This window comes from Marmota flaviventris, chromosome 6, assembly GCF_047511675.1.
Source record: "Marmota flaviventris isolate mMarFla1 chromosome 6, mMarFla1.hap1, whole genome shotgun sequence".
Taxonomy (NCBI): domain Eukaryota; kingdom Metazoa; phylum Chordata; class Mammalia; order Rodentia; family Sciuridae; genus Marmota; species Marmota flaviventris.
In genome coordinates, this window is record NC_092503.1 from 144938202 (window position 1) to 144957106 (window position 18905).

Sequence of the window (18905 nt, forward strand, 5' to 3'; positions counted from 1 at the left end):
CAGTCACCAACCCCAAGTCACACTCTAAAGAGAACTGTCCCTTAGTTCTTTTTTTAAAATATATATTTTTTATTTTATAAGAAGCAATATCTCAATTACCATGTATAAAAGGAAGGAGAAAGGAACATTACAGTGATTATGATTGACTTCCTTTTTTATTTGAGATGGGCTGGTTTGAGTGAGGTTACTTCCATTTAGTAAGTATTATGGTGTTGTCTGCTTCTGAGTTTTCAGAAACTTTCTTAAAAGCAAAGTTTTGCAAACAAAACCAAGAATCTTAAATAGAACCATTCTGAAAATTTCTTTTTTTTAAATTTTTTATTTGTTTTAATTAGTTACACATGACAGTACAATGACCTTGACATATCATACATTTGAATCAGAAGTGATATAATTTCTCATTTTTCTGAGTGTAAGGAAAGGCAGCAATCTCTTACTCTGTCTGGTGGGATTCTGGCTTCTGGTGATCCTCATCCTACTCCATTTTAAAAATGATAGGATTGTGATAAAATCACTGAAGTATAAAACTATTTGAAAATGAAAAAAGTCAGGTACCTAGCCAAAAGTGATAATCAAAAAGTTATAAAATTCAAAGCAAAGTAGCAAGTTGGAAGTAATGTAAAGTTAGATCAAATAAGAGTTACTTTACTCACTTTCTTGGGAGTCCCTAAAACTTGGCAGATTTTGAAGATTTCATCAATTTCACTTGTCCCTGGGAACAGAGGTCTTAGGGTATAGAGTTCGGCCATGATGCTTCCCACAGCCCACACGTCAATGGGAGAACTGTACACTGAAGATCTTAGTAAAACTTCAGGAGCACGGTACCTTTGAAAAACAAGACAAAAATCAAAAAGACTGTTTGGAATACGACCTCACAGGTGGATGGGCAGTAGAACAGAACTCCAGTCATTAGTTTCAATCAAGGGATACTTATTTTCTCCTGTGTGCCAGGCATGTGTACATGTGTTAGGATGGGCTAGACATGATACATTCACAAGGGGTGGGCTGTACAGGAACGTATGAAATGCCCATGGAGCCTGAGACAGGAACTCAAATGAATAACAAGGAAATAAGTACTCTCTGTTATTTTAAGAAAAAAACATACCCCAAGCATCATGTCCAGCATATATTCACATGAAGGGTAGGAAATGAAGGTTAACAAAGATTATCCCTGAGTAGTACATTTTTTCTTTCTTTTTATCAGTTTTAAAGTGCTCATACCAAACTGGGAATGGAACCACCATTTGACCCAGCTGTCCCACTCCTCAGTTTAGACCCAAAGGACTTAAAAACAGCATACATTAATGTTTATAGCAGCACAATTCACAATAGCTAAACTGTGGAACCAACCTAGATGTCCTTCAGTAGAGAATGGATAAAGAAACTGTGGTATATATACACAAGGGAATATTACTCAGCATTAAAAGAGAATAGAATTATGATATTTGCAGGTAAATGGATGGAGTTGGAGAATATAATGCTAAGTGAAGTTAGCCAATCCCAAAAAACCCACTGCTGAATGTTTTCTCTGATCTAAGGATGCTGATTCATAGTGGGGATGGGGGGGCAGCGTGGGAGGAATGGAGGAACTTTAGATAAGGCAAAGGGGAGGGAGGGGAAGGGAGGGGGCATGGTGGTAGGAAAGGCAGTGGAAGGAGATGGATATCATTACCCAAAGTACATGTATGAAAACACGAATGGTGTGACTCTACTTTGTGTACAACCAGAGACATGAAAAACTGTGCTCCATTTGTGTACTACCAACTGAACTGCATTCTGCTGTCATAGATAACAAATTAGAATAAAATTTAAAACGTGCTCATACCATCAATCCAATCTTCTCTGTAGACAATAATATTTTTTTAAAAAAATTTTTTTTAGTTGTAGGTGGACACAATACCTTTATTTTATTTATTTATTTTTTTGTAGTGCTGAGGATCGAACCTAGTGCCTTACACATGCTAAGTGAACACTCTACTGCTGAGCCACAACCCCAGCCTAATAATAATATTTTTAATTGAGGAAAATATGTATAAGACCAAAGGTACCTGGTAAGCCCAGCACAAAGTCTGCTAACTGGACAATATTTTCAATTCTAACTTTTTTTCTCCACATTGAAATGTGAAAATATTGCAAATATTTTGTAGTAGTCTTTTTGTTTTCACCTAGAGTTCTTTGACAAATATTTTTAACAGCTTTCCTGAGAGATGATTCACATAATATACAAGTCACCCTTTTAGCTATGCAATTCAATAGCTTTTAGTATATTCACAATCAATTTTAAGACATTTTCTCTATCTTTCTTATCCACCTCTCCCTTGATATCCTGTACCCAGCCCTAAGCAGCCACTAATCAAATTTCTGTCTCCACTTGCCTACTGTAAACTAATTTCCTAACGACGGAATCGTACATGATTGTAACTAGCTCCTTTCACTAAGCATAACATTTTCAGGGTCTGTCCATATTGTAGCATTTATTAGCCCTTCATTTTTTTAAAATATCTTTAGTTGTAGATGGACATAATACCTTCATTATTTTATTTATTTATTTTTATGTGGTGCTGAGGATTGAACTCAGTGCCTTACACGTGCAAGGCAAGTGCTCTACCATTGAGCTACAACCCTGGCCCAGCCCTATCTTTTTATTGCTGAAAAATATTCTATCAATTTGCCACATTTATTTACCCATCCATCAGTGGAAGGATGTTTGGGTTATTTCTGGTTTTGGCTGTTATGGATAATGCTTCCATGAACATCCATGCACAAGCTTTTGTGTGGACACGTTTTCTCCTGGGTGTACAGCTAGGTGTGGAATTTCTAGACCACATCGTGCCCATATTTAACCACTGAGGAACTGTGGCCTTTTCCAAAGCCTCTCTATCATTTTACATCCCAGCAGCAGTTTATTAGGATTTTGCTGATTTTGTACATTCCTATCAACACCTGTTATTATGTTTTGACAAATAGTTTTTGAGAGACAAAATTGATTTATGTTTTGCCAAACTTAGACACAGAAACATTTAAGTATTCTCACTTCCATTCCATGTCAATATAGAATCTAAATTTATCCAATTAAAAATAGGATCTCATTCCAAAGAATCTTCCCTCAAGAGACTTTCCAAATGTAATTACACATATAAAAAAATACAGCTACTACATTATTTGAACTTTTATCATTTCTTCAATTCCGCCCTTGCTTTTGTAGATAAATATTGACTTCCTGTCTTCAGACTTTGTTTTCAGTAACTGCAAGTTGCTATAAGCTTGGATTTTTGGTCCTCTGTTTATTGAAAATTCTGATTAAAAATTTCCAAGTGATTTGAAACACAACGCAACCAAAATTTAAAGGACTTGTTTACAAAGAAGCTAAGATGCCATTGTCAAATCACCTAAATTGGGTTACACAGTAATTCTTCAAAGTCAATGGCAGACAGCAAGGAGAGAAAGCACATGCTGCCATGCTCCAGTTCTTCTTAGTGAACTTCAGTATCCTCAAGACTTTGTAGTTCAGTTATTCTCCCTCGGTATGTGTGCGGATGATTGGTAAATTCTGGGGATGGTTTATATGTTGACTGGCAGCTTGTGTGGATGCAGTTCCAAACCAGACCCACATCATAAGCAATCCTTGCTGCTTCCTCGGTTCCTTCTTCATTTGGTAAGAACATTGTTTCTTATGAAGTTAGGCTTGTGTAAATTTGTATTTGTATTATCAATGTAAAAACAATACTTTCATTTTCAATGAAGGATTTTTAAGTTGAAATTAAGGTAGCATTCACAGTAATGTCAGATTTTTCCCCTTTCACAGAATGAGCCTATTAAAAGTTTCATTTTGATTCTATGAATCATAAGGAAAAATTAAAAGTCGTTGCTAGAAATAAAGTAACTGAGTTTTTCCTTTGAAGCATTTCCACTCGTTTTAAAATGGCATCATTTAACTGTGACATCCTTCCTCCAATAAAGCACCTGTACACGCCCAGCCAATCACTTCACCTTTCCACATGCACAAGATGGACTCAAAGAGGAGAGAAATTAACTCAGCATTGCGTCCTAGAATAATGTGAATTCATCAGAAGCTGCACGTGCTAATGGCTGGCCTTAACAGTCTTCTAAAATGCTACTAACTTTTCAAACAGATGCTAACACCGCCTGGGGAGAGTTGCTTTACTCTAGCTCAGCAACTATGTCCCCTGTAGATGGCAAATGTCACTGAATGTTTTGTGTAAGTTCATCAGCAACTTCTCTTTTAAGAAACAAAAAAATACTTTTTTTAAAAAAACTAAATATGCAGTTTTCTTTTGGAAAATTACTGTTGATAAAAGATTTCAGTGCAAAACGATTTCTTAAGAAAGCATCACCAAATGTATTCCTCACTTCAGGGTAGTTTGAACAAAGTACCACAACCCAGAAAAAAACAGGAATTTACCCCCTGTGTCTGGAGGCTTGGTATGGCTATGGTCTGTTCCAGGAAACTCTTCCCCCAGCTCCTAGTGTTGCTCTGGGCCATCCTTGGCTCAGGACATACCACTGGACCTCTGCGCCTGACTGCTTTCCTGGGAGCCTTCCCTTCTCCTCCCCCTGTGCATGGCTATCTCTGTGTAACTTCTTATGAGGACACCAGTAAGACTGGATTAAGGCCCACCTGACCCCACTAAGACCTCAGCTTAACCCAGTTTAGAATAAGATTACATGCACATGTACCAGGACTAGGACTTCAATATATCTTTTAGGGAGACACAATTCAAACTAGAACAATGAACAAGAAAATGATTGTAGATTTATACTTTGTAATAATCACTGTAGAAAGAATATTCAATTTTTTTGCGTGTATATGTGTGTGTGTGTGTGTGTGTGTGGTTTGAGGATTGAACCCAAAAGTGCTCTACCACTGAGCTATATCTAACCTTTTTTATCTTTTTTGAGTCAAGATCTTACTAAATTGCCCAAGCTGGCCTTGAACTTGTGATCCTCCTGCCTCAGCCTCCTGAGTCAGTGGGGGTACAGGTGTGCACCACCCTGTGGGCTTCAAACCACTTCTTTTTTCTTTTTTTTTTAATATTTATTTAATGTATTTTTAGTTGTAGTTGGACACAATATTGTTATTTTATTTATTTATTTTTATATGGTGCTGAGGATCGAACCCAGGGCTTCCCATGTTCTAGGCAAGCGCTCTACCACTGAGCTACAATCCCAGCCCCCACTTATTTTTTCATTACATATTTTATTTGGAGATGTTTACACAAGTTCAGGGAAGCTAAATTTTTGAGACAGCAGATGTTATTAGATTATCGTCAGTTTATTACAAAAGAGATGTGGAAATTCTTTACATGATGAAAGATTTCAGAACTTCAGTGGAATGGACAGCTTCATAGGATGCCATTTCAACAGTGATTTGTTTCCGTCTCCATGCTTTCCAAGAATGTCACCATCTCTAAATAAGAAATGATCCTTGTCATCTAGAACACTTTGGTGCCTCCATACTTCACACTACCTGGCTGAATCTCCCACCCTTTCCTTTAGAGCCTGGTCCATAGCTACTACCATTGCTTGCAATACTTTTCCTTGAGATTTTTCTGGAAGCATAATGCCTCCTTTGGTTACAGTTTCGGCTACACTCCTTTCAACCAATACTCGGTCAAAAAGTAGAAGAAACTTTCTAAATGCTTGTCCGGCCATGACTCCTGCTGCTGAAGTTCAGACTCTGCTCTTGTGCTGCTGCTGCAAAGAGACCCCTCAAAGCACTTCTGATATGCCCTACAGGTACACAGAGGAGTGATGATCTCCTACACTTCCTGTGCATCCATGATGCCACCAACTGGCACCTCAAAGCTATGGCTTAGGCCGTGGCACAAGTGACTGGCCGGCAGAGGGAACAGTGTCAAATACTTCTGTTGCCACCCACCTTGGAAGAGGTAGCTGAGGACCACTCCTGGCTAACACATTTGTCACAGTCTTCAGGAAAGGCATAAAGAAAGATGGGAAATACCTGGCCATTTTTCATATTTTGCCATGTGTCAAATGCAAACTTGGCTCACTGATCACATGTCTCTAAGTTTATGGAAAAGAGCCCAGAGGAAACAGGAAGTGTGTTGATAATGGCACCAGCTGGGACTGTCCTGGGCAAAAGAGACACACAGTCACTCTATCCAGGCTCATCCTCAGACCTCTCCTCTAACTGTACTTGTTCCTTTGGTGATCTCAGCCAATCCTGAGAGTTGAAATACTGGGGTCTTCTGAACTGATGTCTCCAGCCAAGCCTTTGCCCTTGAGCTCTGGATCACACATCTAACCATCGCTTTGGCATCCACTGGCTGTCATCTCACTCAACCCAAAACAGGACTGTGCTTTTCCTGCCAAGGCCTCCGTAGCACTCCACAGCTCAACGAGTGGTGACTGCATCCTTCCAGATAATCTGGACAAAAACCTTGGAGGGTTTGATTCTTTCCTCTTATCCCGCACCCTGCTTCATGGGGGAAACGCACACAGAATCCCACAATTCTCACCATCCACATGGCCAGTGGGTTCAGGTCACCATCTTTCCCTGCCCAAATTATCTGTCTCCCTGCTTCTGCCCTGATCCCCTAAAACATGCTTTCAACATGGCGGCCGGGGTGATGCCTGTAAAACTGGTAGGTCCTGGCATCTCTTCACACAATCTTCCTGGAGCAGCCCCTCTGGCTCAGATTCAAAAGCTGGTCCCGACAGTGACCTACAAGGCCCTGTGTGATCTGGCCGCTCTGCAAACTCTCTGACCTCATTTCCTACTGCTATGCTCCCCACTCATCCTGTGCTTTACAGAACTTACTAGGGGCACATTTCTGTCCCAGAGCCTTTACTTTCACAGCATGGGTTCAGTCTGAGAGCTCCCACTTGCCCCAGCACCTCCTCCAGGCCTATTCTCAGTGAGACCCTCCATTAAATTAGCAATATTACCCCTCTCCCCCCATCTCCCACCAACTCCCTGTCACCTCTTCATATTTTACCTCTCCATAATTGTGTATATCACTATTATATATATCACTTATACATATATATATATGTGCACATATATATTCATTCTTATTTTTACTGAAATATAATATACATACAGGAAAATGCACTTATTATGAGAGGTGAGCTTGATGAATTTCCACAAATCGAACACACCCATGGACCCAGCATCAAGGTCAAGACGCATGTTAGCCTCTCAGAAGACCTGTCACGCACTCATCCCATCACTTCTGCCCCTTCACCTCTGCCCCATTGGGTGATACACTGTACTACTGTGGATGGACATGCAGGTAGTTTGCTATTACATGTCTTTGGGTAAACAGGTGGGTCTTCCTGTTGGGACTCATGATATTTTTAGCTTGTTTCTAAAAAGAAGCTGTAGTGTGAGCAGTATGAAGCAGACATTTTTCTTTTCTGTTTTGTTCACGTCTGTGTTCCCAGTGCTTAACATAATATTTGGCACATAGTAGGTATTCAATAATATTTGCTGAATGAACAAATGAGATTCTTTTTCTTTTTCTTTCTTTTGTAGCAGTTCTGAGGACTGAACCCAGGGCTTGGCCCATGATAGGCAAGTACTCTACATTGAACTATATCTAACCTAACCTAGCTTTATAAATCAACTTTGAGACAAGATCTCACTAAGTTATCCAGCCTGGCCTCCAACTTGCAATCCTCCTGCCTCATCCTCCTGAGTAGCTAGGATGAAATCATTTTTCTTTCTCTGATTTTACTGATCAGAATATATGAACCACTGCTTCCCTCTTTCTAAACAATACAAAATTAATTTCTATATATTGTTTTAAATACCCAATATGGAGCCTCCAGAAAGATAGATAACAATTAATCACAGGAAAACTTCAATATAAACTTGAGCCTCAGGAGAGTTGTATAGAACTACGTACCATCTTGTAGATACATAATCAGTATATGGTGGCTGTGACCTTAATTCTCTTGCAAGTCCAAAATCAGCAATTTTCACAAGTTCTGGACCCATGCAAAGCAAGTTTTCTGGTTTCATGTCCCTATGGAAAAAGCCTTGGCAAAATAGAGAAGAAAAACATAATAAATCCTCATGTTCAAACAGTTTTATTTGATTCACAAACAAAACACAACGGAATCTCTCTACTGTAATTAAACATGGTGTTGGAAAAACGACCGCATTTATTGATTAAAAATGATGAGATGCAGGGATGCTGCTTTCAAAGTGATCTGGCAGGATCTGCACCGTCTCCACTAACGGGACAACCTTAATGAAAGCTATTGCTGTCACTACTGGGTAGGAGATGAGGAGTTGAGGCCCAGAGGGAGGAGCCTAACACCTAGGGTCACTTCCTCATCAGCCTTAAGTCCTGTGACACAGTGCAGTGTAACACAAAATACCTTGAGAATAATCACGAATTTCAAAAAGCCATGGACAAAACACGTATTTTAACTTATTTCTTCATTTAAAATTATTTTAGCTCAATTCTCCCCAGTAGCTTCAGTAATGAGAAGCCCAGTGTTTTTATTACCAATTCAATACACAAGATAGCCCAGTGTAGTGGTGCACTCCTGTAACCCCAGCAACTCGGGAGGCTGAGGCTGGAGGATCATAAATTCAAAGCCAGCCTCAACAATAGCGAAGCGCAAAGCAACTCAGTGAGACTCTCTCTCTAAATAGAACACAAAATAGGGCTAGGAATGTGCCTCAGTGGTCTGGTTCTAGTACCCCAAGTTCAATCCTTGGTAACAAAAAAAAAAAAAAAGAAGAAGAAATATATAAGATAGATGGTTAGTTACCCAGGATAATGGGAAGTCCAAAGAAAATGAAGCAGGAAACCCAAAGAACACGAAAGCCCTCCTAGCAGATCAGAGTCGAAGGGAGTCCTTTCCTAAGAGTGACCTCAGGTTTACTGTTGGACACCGATGGCTTGGACTCTGAGGCCATGCCAGTTGGAAGAACTGTAGGTGATTTTTATGAGAGGATTTCGTGCAGCTTTGGGGCTAGGATTTTAAAGCCTAAACATTTTTAATCACTTCAAAGCCAGTGACATTAATCCATGAAATCTTAGCAAACTAACCAATTACATATTTATATAACTGAGATTTTCCTCCGTGCATTCTAATCTACTGGCAATATTGTCCGGTTTTAACAAATTATTGGTCTTGTTCTTAAATTGCTACTATTAAAAAAATCTCTTTTTTCTCAAAGTATTACATCTGAGTTGCTTTACTATAACAAAAAAAAAAAAAAATGGCTTTTGTAAAAATGTCTATTGTCCTTAGAACCTTATTTCTCAAATCACTGTGTAGTCAACTATATTAGTCAACTCTGGATTATTCAGCCACAATTTTTAAATCCTAAGCTAACTTTCTCCTTAAATCCTTTATTGCTTAGGTTATAGTTAATAATAGCATAAATAAAGTCAGGCATATCAAGAGTTACATTGAACAGAGTTAAAAATATACTGAAAATTAGCAACTCATTATGAACAATTAAAATAGCATGTCATCCTGTATTTCTATGTACTTAAGAAATTATTGATCTTTAACAATGAATTATACTATATTATTACCAGACAAGACATGAAGGAAGACTGGGGAGGCTGCGTTTGCCTGCAGCAATGATATGATATACACTTTTCCAACTTAATGCCTAAATATCTAGTGCTTCTAAACAAATGTTCTTTAAAAATAAACATGTTAGATTTTTGAACTAATGATTATTCTGGTTTGATAGGTATGCAAAAAACCCTACATAAATTAAAATTACATAAATAAGCAATTCATAGACAATAGGAACAAGCACCTGCTTTAATTTCACTCAGAGAATAATGTAAATCCTAACAATAATCATGAAACATCACACCACAGGGGCTAGACGCTACTTAAAAGTTAGTGACTGCTGACACTAGAACAAAGAATCCCAGTCTTTCCCAAAAGATCTTCTCACTGTTAATGTTTCTGTTGCAATCAGGGGGTCATAAGATTGCAGGATGAGTTAATTATGATGACTAAGACAACAGGCTGATGAGCAAACTATTAGTTATAGAATACAGATACTCTATATAGGATTATGATATTATAAAGTGTGTGTGTATAGATAGGCACATACCCCATTACTGAACAGTTGGCATACAAGTCTTGTGTGTGACCTTGACAATACAGAGTCAGGGAGATCAGACTGAAAAGACACCTACCATGTTTATGGATAAACGCCAGCCCTTGCAATATCTGATACATAATATTTCTGATGACTGACTCAGGGAACAATTTGTTTCTGGAAGAAATGAATACATAGTCATGAAATTCTGTTAGCCTTTCTTGGCCTTAAGATACTGGCTAATGGTGTAATTTATAGATTCATAGTGTTAAAGGTCATAAATTTAAAGTGTGTTCTGATATTTCATAAAAACTCAAATCCAACAGTGAATGTATTTCATAAATATTCAATAGTTAAATTCTTTTTTATTGGTTCCTTTTAGTTATACATGACAGTAGAATCCATTTTGATAATATTATACAAGCATGGAATATTTCTTATTCTAATTAGAACTCCATTCTTGTGGGATTCACTTAGGTATTTTCATATATGAAAATAGGAAAATTATGTCAGATTCATTCTACTGTCTTTCTTATTCCTATTCTCCCTCCTTCCCTTCATTTCCCTTTGTGTAATCTACTGAATTTCTCTTCTTCCCCTCTGCCCCCATTCCCGCACTATATTGTGGTTTAGCTTCAGCATATCAGTGGAAACATTCGATCTTTGGATTTTGGGGATTGGTTTATTTCACTTAGCATGATAGTCTCCAGATCCATCTATTTACTGGCAAATGTTATAAAGTCATTCATCTTTATGGTTGAGAAATGTATATATATATATATATATATATATATATATATCCCACAATGTCTTTATCTATTCATCTGTTGTGGGGCACCTAGGTTGGCTTCATAGCTTAGCTTCAATAGCTAACTTCTAAACTGTCCCAAGAGGAACAAAGTAAATTGCAAAACTGAATCACTATCAGATAAACCAATGGTCTAAGAAATCTGTATTATGTAGGCTCTAAGAGTTTTAAGGGGCATGCATATTTCAGTTTTATATTGCATATTAGTAACTATTACTGTACTTCTGAAGTCCAATAGAAATACACTAATAGTTACAAATGTAAGTCACTAATATACTTGGTTTCTAGTAGCCACGTTTTTAAAAAAGCAAATGAAACAGATTAACTTTGAAATTTCTCTAAAAATTTTTATTTTTAATTTATTTTTAACTAAAAATTATACATATTAATCTATTTCAATATGCAATCAATGTAAAATGATTAAAAATTTTCTTTTTTTTTGTACCAAGTTCTCCAAACTTGGTGTGTAATTTATTGTATGTTAATACCACAGTTCAACTTAGGTATTTCAAGAATTTTCAACTTAGGTATTTCAAGAATTCAGTAGCTACATGTGACTAATGGCTACAGTATTAACAATGCGATTTTAATTGTGTTCACATAATGTCCATAGTAAGATTTCAATAAGGACTAAATTAAGGCTTCAAAATATGAATCTCTGCCAGGCCACCAACTGAAGTGACCAACAATTAATATTTTGACCTTTAGAGATTCTGTCTACAGGTTTAACAATTAAAATGAGAATTTCCTTGGGATTGGTAATTATCACTCACTTAGACATTCTCACCAGTGATTTTATTAGGTCCTTTCTTGAGAGCTACTTCAGTTCTTTCTCCATGCTTTTTGGCAGAGCTGCATCGGGCATGGGGCATGCTGGGAAGCACTGTACCCCTGAGCTAGGTTCCCAGCCCTAAGATTAGATGCTTTGATAAGATGCTTGAGAGGACAATAAAGATAATTTCCTTACTTTTGCCTAAGGCCAGATTTATTACTGAATATTATAGTATGGGTAGACTTAAAAAAAAAAAGCATATATATTTATTTTTTTTAAAGAAGCATATATATTTATTTATATATAAATATTTTAATATTATTTATATATAATATACAAACATATATAAAATCAATAAACAAATATAATACATTACACATTATTTAATATTATTTATATATTATATATTATTTACATAAATATATAATAATTATTTATATATAAATATTTTTACATAAAAATATTTACCTTGACTTCTGTAGAAGGTGGCTATGTCCCAGCTAGTCCTTCAGTATAAAGAGCTACCATTCAATAAAAATAATAACTAATGGGGCTGGGGTTGTGGCTCAGCGGTAGAATGCTTGCCTAGCCCTTGTGAGGCACTGGGTTAGATCCTCAGCACCACATAAAAATAAACAAATAAAATAAAGGTATTGTGTCCAACTACAATTAAAAAAATATTTTAAAAAATAATAACTCCATTATTTAAATCCACCTCCTGGAGTGATAAATCTATATACCATAATGTATGGCATATTGAAAGGATCCAAGAAATTCATGGAAGAAATAATATCCAAAATACAGTTTGTATAAAATTAAGACATACCTGTCTTTCATTAATTGATAGAGGTTTTCTTTCATATATTCAAATATAAAATAAAGATGGTCATTTTCTCTGATAACTTCTTTCAGTTTAATCACATTGGCATGATTAAGTTTCTTCAGAGACTGCAAAACAACAAAGCATTTAAATTCTTAAAGCAAATTTATAGAAGTTGGAAAAATCTTATCAATGCTAGGTATGATAACTACCTTAAATAATTTTCCATTTCATTTAAATTATTTAGTGAACTGTATTTTAATATCTCCATAATCTAAAAAGAATCTTAGAATATCTGCTTAAAGCAAGTAGCAAATATTTTAAATAATGAATGCAAAATAAACCTAGTCAATAATTTCCACCAAACATTTTCAATCTGTCACATTTTCTCAGTCTATTTAATAGGTCTAACTTTTTTTCCTGATTTAGCCATGTGAAACTCCATGTAAAAGTCTCCAAAAATTGTGCCAAGTTATACAGGAAAAATATAAGGAAATGGTATGTTATAGTTTGGAAAGTTGTCTTTCTTTTGATAATATGAATTTAAAATGCTCTTTTAAAAGTGAGAGAACTTTCAAATATGAAGATAGTTATTTTCTGTTCTCCACTAACATCAGAGCAAGAAGAAATGAGAAATGTCTCCAAGAAGGTAAAGGGAAAGCAGACACAATTGTCTTTGGAATGCTTCCCACAGAGAACAGACTGCTGTCCTAGCCACTGTCCCCAGGTCCGCCGGAGAAGGAGTTAGGGCTTCAAATGCTTTCCATCTCTAAGATTTACCTTCACTTCTCTCAAGTTCATACATTCGTCCCAAGAATAGAACTTTCTCTTCATCCTGAAATAAATAAAGAAAACGTTTAACATACAGGGTGGAGGAATACAAGGTACAAATTTGGGTGAGCTGATACTTCTCTTTTTTGTTTAGTTTCTTAAAGAAAATCAGCTCCTCCGGCCTCTCAAGGCTGTTGGTAAAGGCTCTTGCCTGTCTGGTCTGACATTCTGCTTTAGCACAAAGATGCATTACCATTAATCTTCCTTTCCAGGTGAGTCCTTAACAGTTTCCTAATCAGTTTAGTTATGCTTTGCTCAAAGAGCCTCTTCCATATTTCCTTTCTTTTTTGGAACTTAAAAGATGAATATAAGCAGGAGCAGTGGTGCACTCGTATAATTCCAGTGACTCGAGAGGCTAAGGCAGGAAGATCACAAGTTCCAAGCAATATGGCAAGGCCCTAGGCAACTCTGTGAGACCCTATCTCGAAAAATGAAAAGGGCTGGAGATGTGGCTCGGTGGTAAAGCACCCCTGAGTTTACTCCTAGTACCAAAAAAAAAAAGAAAAGAAAAGAATAAGCAACACTGTACCTCAGAGAGGGACGGGGGAAGAATCACAGTTTTTTTTTTTTTTTCCAACTTACAGAAAATTTTTATTAAATGATATATTGATGTGCAGGATTTCATTTACCAGATGATTCTTTTATTTTTATTTATTTTTTATTTTATTTTATTTTTTTCATTGTTCAAATACTAAAAGTTTATTGTTTTTTTATAATTTTTATTGTTGGTTGTTCAAAACATTACATAGTTCTTGATATATCATATTTCACATTTTGATTCAAGTGGGTTATGAACTCCCATTTTTTACCCCGTATACAGATTGCAGAATCACATCGGTTACACATCCACTGATTTACATATTGCCATACTAGTGTCTGTTGTCACAGTTTTGGTAGCAAACTTAGTCAGTGATTTGATCAGACAACTTTTATATCATTACCTAGCTTTAGAAAAGAGGACCATAAAGTTAAATGGCTTAAGCAGCGAAGACTCAGAGCAAGAAGGCTTTAGAAGTAGCTTGCTTGCTTCCTTTAGACTGGAGGCTGAGCCAAGCCTTTCCTGGATTTTGTCCTTTTCTTTCCCTCTTCCATCCCAGTGTGGATACCATTAGAGATGCATACCAAGAGTGAGTGTATTTAGAGTAATCAAGCAATTCCATTATGCATACCATAGGTAGAAGCTGTGTTTGCATATGAATAGATTTGTAATCTGGTTCAATGTCAGATACGAGATGTGTTCTAAAAGATCCTCAAGAAGCTTAGTGCTACATTATTAATTAGAATAAATCTCATAATCCAGAGCCTCTACCAGGGTATAACACACAGTGGAGGAACCGGGAAAAGAGCTGGCAGCACATCACGGTTAAGGACACAGGATGTGAGCTGTGGAGCTGAGTGGCCTCGCAGCAAACCCTGGCTCAGCAGCTCACTAACTAATGACCTTGGATGAGTGACGTCATGGCCCCTCTGTGCCTCAAATTCTTTAGCCATAAAGGAAAAGTATATTGCATAATGTTTAATTCAGGACTCAGTAAACAGTAGATATTCTTATTTTCACCAGTTATCTATGATTGACTATAGGACATGTAGCACATCACTGTTATTATCCCTAAAATACCCTTAATGAATCAGAAATTCAACTCTAGTCAAGTACTAGAAATTTATGAAGAAATGAAATCAAGGGTTTATCAGTGTACCGAAAGATACTTTTCAGTATTACAGATTCATAAAATTTCTTGCTAAAAATATAAAAGATAAATGTAGCATAATACTGAATTTAAAATAAAAATCAGGGCTGTGATTGTGGCTCAGTGGTAGAGTGCTCACCTAGCATGTGTGAGGCCCTGGGTTCAAAGATCCTCAGCACCACATAAAAATAAATTAAATAAATAGATAGATAGATAAATGTATTGTGTCCAACTACAACTAAAAAAATCAATTCAAAATGGGAGTCCAATCCAGACCAGTTGTTATTTCTCTAATGCCTTGAGCTAATTTTCATGGCTACTCCCAACAACTCCTGGTAGGAAAATGATCATGCTGCTCTCCTAGGTCACCCTTCCTGCTCTGCTGCTCCTGCACGGCGCTCACCATCTGTGAACACCTTCAATAATGTACTTCTCTTTTCCCAAATATAAGTTCCTTGGGGACACTCTTAGATGCCTACATCTGGTTGTGGCGCATGACAGGTGCTCAATAAATATTTGCTAAATGACTGGATGCATTTCCGTACCCACAGGTGGCTCACTGAGGACATAAGTTCTCACACCCAGGAACACCTCAGAAATGGAGTTGCCTCCCAAGTCCTTCAGGGTGGAAGCTTCATGAACATTGATCTCAATGAGGTGAAGGAATCTTCCTCCCCTGCCTTGCATGCACTGTAATGTCACAGCTTTCGAAATTTGAAGTGTCTTGGTTTCCCCCTTGTTGTTATTGTTTAGAGACAGGGTCTCTCTGTGTTGCCCAGACTGGCCTTGAACTCTGGTGCTCAGGAGATGCTCTTGTTTCAGCCTCTTGAGCAGTGGAGCCATTGTGCTCCGCTGTTATAGTTTTTTTTTTTAATGGCAGCAGATAAGTGGTGCCATAAATTAAAATCCCCCAAAGGGCCTCTTCAAAAAATAACCTTTTATTTTATTCTTTAAATTCACTCACCCTCAACACATTCCGGTCAGTTCTGACTGCATCTCTAGACTGATGAAAAGCTTTTCTTATGAAATTAAGTACAGTTGTGTGTGCTTAAGGGATAACTTCTGATAAGTGTGTCCTTCCGTCACTTTGTACTTGTGTGAATGTCTTAGAGTGCTCTGACACAACCTAGATGGTGGGGCCTCCTGTACACGATGCTCTTTGGTGCAGACCGTGTGAATGAGGTCCATGCAGCGTGCTGTCATATATACGGTCCATCATTGAAAATGTCATGCAGCATAGAACACCAATTTCTTTCCCGCACTCATATTCTCAGATTGTCCCACCCCGTTGGACATCTCCATCACCACACACATCCCCGCTTCTCCTGGCCACCTCTGCTGTGCTAGCCCTTGTCCTCCACTCTGCTTTTCAGCCTCGTGGATAACTGAGTGTGTCCCATTCTAACAGCACCCACCCCCACACCAACTCCTTGTTCCTCTGTAAAAGGTTTTTAGAATGAAAAATACCTCCTTCCATATAAGCAACTTCATCTCAAGGGGACATGCTTACTGTCTACTTTGAAGACCAAGGACCAGCAGCTCTTCTCCATCTGCACATTCAGAATGTATTCAGCACAGAATTTATTTTATTTGGGGGGGAGGAATGGATAGATTCAAAATGTGTTAGACCTAGAATTTTTATGGCCTAAATTGAGAGTGCTGAAATTTTTATGCCATCAAGCATAAGATGATGGTCCTGATCGGATATTATGGGATGTGAGTGGTTTGGGTAAAAAATAGGGATGCACAGAGAACAGAAATCAAGGGGTCTGTCATCTACCATTTTCAGGTGAAGTTCATTCCTTTGCATAGGAATTTATGAGAAAATGCAAAGTCTTCTCGAGTGGTTCTTGAAGCAACTCAAGGTGAGCTCCACCCTGAGTCTCCCTTCTGCAGACTGAAGAGCACCCACGCGGACAGTCCTGCCGGCGGCCTGGCTTCACAGTCCCCCACTCCAAAATGTTCTCTTCTGTCCTGTCACAGTCACTCAGACACATTTGATCATCACAAGGGACAGCTCTTGAGTGGCTGCTCTCCAAGACCTCACCTTTAAAAATGTCAGATTCTGGCTGTAACCCCGGCCCTTCCACCATCATTACCCCAGGATGCGTTCACACTCCCCCTTTTCAAGCTTTGCTACTCCTGCAGTCGCCTGCTTGGCTCTGCTGGCCTCTCAAGACACCCCCCTCTCCCAGCTTCCTGCCACTCTCGCTGGGCGTCCTCTGGTCTCTGCCTTCCCTACAGCTGGTGGAGATGGGGAAAAGTCACCTCAGGGCTCGAAGAGGCTCCGCTTCCAAGTCTGTCCACAGAATCTCAGGGGGACTCTCACTGGTATCCGGCAATTCTTCTGTGACTTCAGTTACCTGGTTACACATTCTTCCCAACTATCCAAAGCCCAGTACCGCTGTCACCATCCTTCCTTCTATTCTTTGCTCTACTGCAGTCTAGCTGATCTCTTCTACAGTTTCATTGGACTGACATTTACTGTGGCCACCAGCTATGTCATAGTCCCCCAATCCAAGGAACAACACAGCAGATAATATGGTGTGGATACCAAAAGGCCATTTCTAGCACTTTACTTTTGCCTTCCACTATAGAGGCTGGAAGAGTAAAAACTGTCTCCTTGCATGTCCTTGAAGTAGGGAGACCAAGACCCAATTCTAGCCAATAACATGAGACGGAAGTCCTTAGGGCTCTAAGAAAGAAATAATCCTTTCTTAAAGGATAGGAGAAGAGTTTGCTGGTATTATTCTTCCTTCTTCCCATCTTGAACATAGATTAATGCCTAGAGGTAAAGTAGCCATAATGTGGTCATTAGGTGACATATTTGAACAACAACAAAAAAAAAGTGTTAACTGCTCAGTATGAAGAAGATAGAAAAGATCTATATTCTTTGGGTACCTTGTTGTATCAATAAAAGAGTTCTGGAATCAATACTTCAGATATGTCAGAAAAACAAATCATTTATCTAAGTCATCATTTTTTAACTTATGTGTTTGTTACTTGCAGCAAGATGCATTCCTAAACAATACAGATGCATTTCAGTCACTAGCTATTACTTATCTTCCAGTTGAATACGTCTCCTTTTAAAAAATCTTTCCCCTGGGGTTATTTTCTACACTCTCTGGCTCCCCCCTATTCTCTCAGTGATTTTTGTAAAACTCTCTTCCAGAGCCCACCCTTTATATGCTGGGGTTTGTCAGTCATCTGTGTGAGGACTTCTTTGCATCTCCCTCTATAGAGTTTCAATTGCTATTGCAGACTAATTCAGGTTAAGTATACCTTATCCGAAATGTTTGAGACAAGAAGTATTTCAGATTTTGGATTTTGGAATATTTGTCTATGTATGATGAGATATCTTGAGGATGAGACCTAAGTCTAAATATGAAATTCATTTATGTTTCATATACACTTCATATATATAGACGGAAGGCAATCTCATAAAACCTTTTTAGTGTGCCTGCATTTTAGCTGTGATCTCATGTAACTCCACGCATGAAGTGACTATGGAATTTTCCACCATCATATCCTATTGGTGCTCAAAAAATTTCATATATGGGATGGTTTGAATTTCAGATATGTGGATTAGGAATGCTCAACTGATAATTCCAAATAACCAAGCTAGAGCTTTGAGCTTTTAAATGCAAATATAAAATTTGGTTTGTAAATCTGGTTACCTCTATTCATTTTAATAATCTTTTCCCTCCAAGATTTCATACACACTATTCTTACTGACTGGATCATTCTCCCCCACCCCACCTTTTTTTTTTTACATACACGCATGCTGGAGATTAAATCCAGGGCCTCGTGCATGCTGGGTGAGTGCTCTACCACTAAGCTAAATCACCAACCCATCCCCCTCCTGTTTTTTTGTAATTGTTTTCTCATTCTTGAGGTCTCACTTTCTATGGGAA

General features: G+C 37.9%; 1 protein-coding gene and 1 pseudogene across 3 annotated transcripts in view; both read right to left on the reverse strand.

Annotated features, from left to right (window-relative positions):
- The window catches only part of Mak (male germ cell associated kinase), a 46934-nt gene that overhangs the window by 24015 nt on the left and 4014 nt on the right, over positions 1 to 18905 (reverse strand). For all 3 annotated transcript variants that reach the window (XM_027948198.2, XM_027948197.3, XM_027948194.3), the window contains exons 2-6: positions 13253 to 13307; positions 12479 to 12600; positions 10170 to 10249; positions 7893 to 8025; positions 654 to 825 (exon numbers count right to left, since the gene is read on the reverse strand). In XM_027948198.2, coding sequence (XP_027803999.2) covers positions 654 to 825; positions 7893 to 8025; positions 10170 to 10249; positions 12479 to 12600; positions 13253 to 13307 — 562 coding nt within the window. The remainder of the gene's footprint in view (positions 1 to 653; positions 826 to 7892; positions 8026 to 10169; positions 10250 to 12478; positions 12601 to 13252; positions 13308 to 18905) is intronic.
- On the reverse strand, positions 5338 to 5673 carry LOC114102719 (10 kDa heat shock protein, mitochondrial pseudogene; annotated as a pseudogene).